Raw genomic sequence first — 6716 nt, forward strand, 5'->3', positions numbered from 1 at the left:
CCCATGGTGTACGGTCCGCCGCCGAGCATCGCGGGTGGTGCCACCCCCGTTGCACCGACAGACATTTACCCCACCGTCGACAACGTGGTCGTAGGGACGACTCGTTCACGGAGGGCGTCTCTACCCACACAGAGGTCAGAGTCTGCGAGGTAATAATGTATAAATAGACGAAATATCGATCGAAGTCGTTTCGATTCTTCTTTGTCGTCCTTCGGCTCTTCTTTGACCGGGGCTCGATCGAAGAAGAAGGATCTATTATCGCGAATCAATAAATTTTCCTCCTCTTGATTCCCTTGTTTGACGAAAGAAAACGAGTCGTAACGCGAATTTCCCTTTCGATTTGATCGTTTCGAGGGAGATTTCACAAAGATGCTTGTGTCTTTCGTCGACAGTAGTGGGAGCACGGAATCCCCGAAGGCGCGCGGTGGTAGCGGTGGCACAGGGAGCTCCGTCAGCTCTCCATCGCCTGGAAGTGGAACCAGCAACGAGCGAGCACCGCCGAGCCCCAGCCAACTTTGCGCCGTGTGCGGCGACACGGCAGCGTGTCAACACTACGGCGTTCGTACCTGCGAGGGGTGCAAAGGATTTTTCAAGAGGACCGTGCAAAAGGGCTCGAAATACGTGTGTTTGGCCGAGAAAGCTTGCCCCGTTGACAAACGCCGGCGGAATCGTTGCCAATTTTGTCGCTTCCAGAAGTGCTTGATGGTCGGAATGGTGAAAGAAGTGAGTGAGAATTACTCGAAAGTTTTTCCAAGAAAAGAAATATTCTCTTTGAAAAAAGAAAAAAAAAGAAAGAATCAAAGATGTTAAAAAATTGAAAGGCTTTCGATCGAAGATATAGATTTGATTTCGTTTTCGTTTCGTCCAGGTGGTCAGGACGGATTCCTTGAAAGGTCGGCGAGGTAGATTACCATCGAAGCCAAAATCCCCTCAAGAATCACCACCGAGCTCGCCGGTCTCCCTGATCACAGCTTTGGTCCGCGCACACTTGGACACGACACCCGATCAAGCAACCTTGGATTACTCGCAATACCGGCAACCCAGTCCTGGCGATCCACCCATCACAGAGGCAGAAAAGACGCAACAATTCTACAATCTTCTTACCACGTCCATCGACGTGATTCGAACGTTTGCCGATAAAATTCCCGGCTTCACGGACTTGGTGCGAGAAGATCAGGTTTGTACATCGTTTATTTATTAATTATTATTAATTATTCTTTTCCTAACTTCTTCATCTATCCCTCTCGGATAATTTCTCGTCTCGTATATATAAATCTATACGCGAGCTGCGTTATATCGTTTATTATGTATGGACGTGCAGACAATATCTGCGAGGGAAGGTTTCATTAAAGAGATCGATAGCTTGTACATTTTCTAAAAGGTCAATCCTGACGAGCCTACGACATGTCTAATCGACGATCCGATTGGTCGGTTATCTAGCTGCTGTGCTAGCCACGGAGGAAAAATAATATTTATTTTTTCTTCTTTCACTCTGCTTTTTCTCGAAACAATTTCAAAATTTCGATTTCCACTCGCAAATATTTCGCGAAATATTAATCGTGTATTTTTATATCCGTACACCTGATGATCTAACACGTGTTTTCGCGATTGTTCCTCTCCCCGTAGGAGTTACTTTTCCAGTCGGCCAGTCTGGAACTGTTCGTTCTTCGATTGGCGTACCGTACGAAACCGGAGGACACCAAGCTGACGTTTTGCAATGGCGTGGTCCTGGCATTGGAACAGTGTCAGCGTAGCTTCGGCGATTGGCTCCACAGTATTCTCGAATTCAGCAAAGCTCTTCACATTCTCGACGTAGACGCTAGTGCTTTCGCTTGCCTCTGCGCCCTTACCCTCATTACTGGTAAGTTTCGAAGAGAACGAAACCGTTCCACCACTTTTTCGAGACGAAATATATCGCACGATTTTTCACTGCCCTGGCCTGCCCTCGTTTCCGCCCGTTCGATGATTATCCATTAAGCGCGACCGTCTGCCGGATAAATTATTTATCGATCGACCGGTTACTTATTAATGAGACGGCGAAAAGAAACCGCGATCGTTCGTGCCCGCGTCGTTGCACGCGATACACGTCGACGCGATTTTCCTCGCGAGTCGGATGTGCGTGCTCCTTCTCGATCGGTTCAACAACGATATATCGTGGAATACACGTGGATTGCACGCAACACCGCCTCTGTTATCCTTCCGTTTAAATTGGCCAGCGAATCTGGAAACGCACGATCCGTAATTAATTACGTACGACAAATGATACGCTCGGGCACGAAATCACACTCGGCCGGATGAAAGCATCGATTGATAAAATATTGGGGTCTGTTTCTCTTGTTGAAATTACAGCAAGGTACGGCCTGAAGGAGCCTCATCGCATGGAGCAGCTACAGTCGAAAATAATATCGTCTCTTCGCGATCACGTCACCTATAACGCCGAGGCGCAGAGGAAAGCGCACTACCTGTCCCGTTTGTTAGGTAAACTACCGGAACTGAGGAGTCTGTCTGTGCAGGGGCTCCAGCGTATCTTTTACCTAAAACTGGAGGATCTGGTTCCAGCGCCACCCATGATCGAGACGATGTTCGTCGGTAGTCTACCGTTTTAATCGCCTTTCAATCGAGCCAAGCCTAAGGCTGCGTATTCGTCGCGTAGAACAATTCATCCTTGAGATCTTGTGCGGTTGCGTTACTACTCGATTAAGTTTCCTTAAGTTTTCTTACACGTGTACGTAGGTTCTACCATCTTCTTGCGTGTAACCCTTGTATGGTTTTCGCACGAGTGTCGACGCGCGAATCGTCACCTTAAGAGGGGTACAAACGAAGAGAGAGAGAGAGAGAGAGAGAGAGAGAGAGAGAGAGAGAGAGAGAGAGCGGATGAGAAGTCCTGTCGAAGATTCTGTTTCTCTCGAGGCTGACGTCTCCGCGTCTGGATGTTTTAGCGAAATATATAGATGCGTGTGTGCGATGGAGCATCGTGCCGCAAGTGGACGTTGGAGTGGATGCACGCGCGAATGGACGAGCCGGAAGACGTTGGTTTGTCGCTAAATTTAAGACAAAGTTCCCTGTGCGTGTATGGATGAGAGACGGGTGGATGAACGGGGCGCGTGTCTTCGTGATGTGTCAGCGGGCAGATGTGACTGCCCGACCTGACAACTGTTACTATTGTTACTATTATTATTACCGCTATTACTATTTTAACAGTGTACGATGTAATAACTATTCTTGCTATCGAAAGTATCGACGCCCGAGCGATTGAAGGTGGAACCCGGTTTCTCGGCGGATTCTCGGGGAGGGGGTGGCTTCTCTCGGAGGAGGAACCTGCGGCAGCTTGAAACAAACGTTGGATTTCCCTTTTCGCGAGAGAGAGAGAGAGACAGAGAGAAACGAGCGTGTTTCGTTATGCGTCGTCCCAAAAGGCGTCGTACGATACGTATGGGATGATTAATCACGACGGTGGTTCTCGTCGACTGGTAATATTAAGTGCTACGCTATATATTCTCGCAAAATATGCACAAAAGGAACGAAAAGAGAGAAAGAAAGAAAAAAAATAATAACGACGATATATACCATTATACCGTTATACACGTACATTATACGTACATTATCGTACACATGAATTTTTATCACTTTTCTACCTACTTTGTATAAGTCGCTACATCAACGAACAAAAAAAAAAAAAAACTACGTTTCTTTCATCGCTCGTGCCGCCACGATCGTCCTCGAGGATCCGCTCGATCGGGATTAATTTCTCTTCTTTCAGTGCAGAAACAAACCGTGTTACTTACTCACTTACTTACTTGTTATAGTGGAAGAGAAGGAAGAGAGGTGCATTGACGATTCGCAACATATCAGAGCAACGACGGAAGAGCGGAGACAAGATATCACGAATTACACACGTGCTAATTATATATTCCTCCATTCATCCTTCGTCCTATCACCCCTTCCCTTCCCCCTCCCTTCGTGTAAATCAATTTCGCTCTTCCGATAGTTGACAGTTTAGATATACGTAGGTCGTGACTGTGATCACACTCGAACGTAGCGATGATGCTAAAAAAAAAAAAAAAAAAAAAGAGAAAAAAAAAGAAGGGAAAAAAAAAAATTCTCACTTAGAATCTCCGCATTCCCCTATTTCCCTCCCCTCCCTCCCGATTTCTCTGTACTCGTATTCATTCGTAACTCGTATCCTTCGGCTTACTAGCTTCATCGATCCGAGGCCAATAGGTGCTCTCTAGCTTCCCTTCCTCTTGACCCTCGATCGCATGGAATTTAGTATCATTGGAAACGTGTGAGTGTCTTCCAAGTCACGTGGTCGGGACCCGTTTCGGTCCGAACAATTACCACACTATATTCTTGCGTTAATGTGATTTTAGACAGCTAAGGGAGAAGAAGAATGAGGTAGGGCCCGAATCAGGCCGATTCGGCTGCGCGATCCGCGTCCAAAGACGAGTAATCGAGAGAGAGAGAGAGAGAGAGAGAGAAAGAGAGAGAGAGAGAAGCGAGTAGAATTCGTCGATTTTCGCATCCACCGACCGATCGGCAGCGGCTTCGTTACGGGCCCGGCATAAAGTTACCTATTACGTTATGACATTTATTTTTAATCAAACTAACGTAGAAAATCCTATTTATACGTATACCGCGCCGCTATTACTACTTATACTATTACTTGCTACTTAATTACTTAATATTAATTAACTACTACTTACCGCTAGCGTTACGATCTTATAGCGTTATTGTCGCTACTACCGCTGTTACCATCCGCTACCTTTTTACTACCACCTTTGTGTTACCATTAATTATTGCTAAATGCGTAAGAAACATGATCGACGTTAAAACACTTCTTCGCCGCTGCAATATCAAGAAAGAAGATAGATATATATATATATACATATATCCTTTGGATATAGAGAGAGAAAAAAAAAAAAACTATCAATTCTGGAACGGATTGCACTGACTCGCGACTCCAAGCAAGGAAATAAATAGATGGAAAGATCCATACCATCTCGAGGAATGTATCGGATTGACGTGATCAAGGAATCGTTGGGTTGACGCAATCTTTCCATCACGGGCACCCTTATCAAATGGCAACCCTAACTGTTCGGCAATAATACTTTCCTCTTTTATGTGTATATCACTTGTCAACGTTAAAAGTACAGCCCAGTAAACCCGATCCAACGGATACAGCGTTTACGTCACACAATTACATTAAATCTCTTAGTGCACCTAATTTCAGAAAGGCACAAATCCACGTGGCGATCCGCCATTTCGTGAATCTTTTAACTTATCGAGAGGCAGAAAACACGTTAACACGATACATAATTAATGTGCACAATAGATATAAAATAATTATATGTGTATATGTTATACTTGCCGTGTGTATCCGCAAATGTTCAATGCTTCAATCAAGGAAATAGAGGATTCGATCATTCTCGATTTTCCTCGTTCGATTTCTGCGCAACCATAGTTCCTTCTAAAAAAATCGAGCTTCGTCTCTTTTTTTTCTATTCCTTTTCTTTCTTTTTCTTCTTCTTCTTCTTCTTCTTCTTCTTCTTCTTCTTCTTTTTCTTTTCTTTTTCCTCCTCTCTTAACATCGTTTTCGATCCATTGTTTATTCGGTACCGTTTCTTGCGTAAGAGTTATCGATCCCTTAGTAGCCATGTAAGAGCTTCCGTTTAACGATCTCTCTCGTTACGGAAAAAATAACACGGAGAAAAGAATGATAAACGTGATCAAGCTCAACATTGAATCGGCGTTCGAGCAGACGTAATTCAAGTGAACGTTCGCGATTAAGTAACGATTAACAAACAACACTTTTCTCCGTGTAAAAATCGTGCTTCAACTTGGCGTTGGCCACGTGTGTGAAGACGTTTGCGGATGGATACGATCGCAGATGTTCGGTGAAACGGAAGAACAATATAATGCCCGGCAAGAAAGCAAGGTACAAGTAATCCGAAAAGGGGGCACGAACAATCTCCGTGTTCCCGTTTTCGAAAATTAGGATAACGCGATAGGAAGCGGACGATCTCCAATTCGTCGATTTTCTTTTAAAATTCTCGTCAATTCCCGTTGGATCAATGCGATTAATGCGTCCTTTCCGAGGAAGCGTCCGAATTGATCCGTACTTTTGATCCACATACTTTTCGGATTACACGTCAGGGAAAGAATAATCGTACGTTTCCTTCGTGTGTGTATAGCGTATATGCATCGAGTCCAGAAGAGATTTAGAGGCTGAAAAGGAATTCGTCAAATTAATACGGTGCTATTAGGCTAATTGTGATTAACGAACGCTTAATGAATTCGAGAGTACTTAAGTTTCTTGTCCCGTTGCATGTAGACAACGGGGGAAGAATATTTTTGTTCCTATTACTTAAGAAAATTAAAGGAAGCATCGCGACAAGTTTCCAATCCCCTATTGGAGTGGAAACGATTTATCTCGTGATTGACGTTCTCCGATTACGAATCCATCAGATCTTTCCTGGACTCAACGCTGATCGGCGTTGCATTGTTTCTTTTTTTTTTTTTTTTTTTACGATGCCACTTACGTGTAAAAAAAGCGCGCGCGCTTTCCCCGCGATTCAGGGGGAAGTGATTAGAACAAGAAGAAATTCAAGAAAATGATCAAGCAATCGTAGATTTAAAGAAAGAAAAGGAGACAAGAGAAAAGCGAAACAGGATGAAATAAAAAAAGAAAAAAAAAAGAAAAAAAAAAAAAAATAAGG

General features: G+C 44.2%; 1 protein-coding gene across 1 annotated transcript in view; it reads left to right on the top strand.

Annotated features, from left to right (window-relative positions):
* LOC102675675 (nuclear receptor subfamily 4 group A member 2) overlaps window positions 1–2814 on the top strand; it is a 37303-nt gene extending 34489 nt beyond the window's left edge. Inside the window, exons 5-9 of the mRNA XM_006609639.2 lie at window positions 1–149; window positions 393–723; window positions 869–1177; window positions 1627–1861; window positions 2350–2814. Of these exons, the coding sequence (XP_006609702.1) occupies window positions 1–149; window positions 393–723; window positions 869–1177; window positions 1627–1861; window positions 2350–2606 (1281 nt within the window). The 3' untranslated portion in view covers window positions 2607–2814. The remainder of the gene's footprint in view (window positions 150–392; window positions 724–868; window positions 1178–1626; window positions 1862–2349) is intronic.
* Window positions 2815–6716: the final 3902 nt, after the last annotated feature.

Source organism: Apis dorsata, unplaced genomic scaffold (assembly GCF_000469605.1).
Source record: "Apis dorsata unplaced genomic scaffold, Apis dorsata 1.3 scaffold_58, whole genome shotgun sequence".
NCBI classification, from domain to species: domain Eukaryota; kingdom Metazoa; phylum Arthropoda; class Insecta; order Hymenoptera; family Apidae; genus Apis; species Apis dorsata.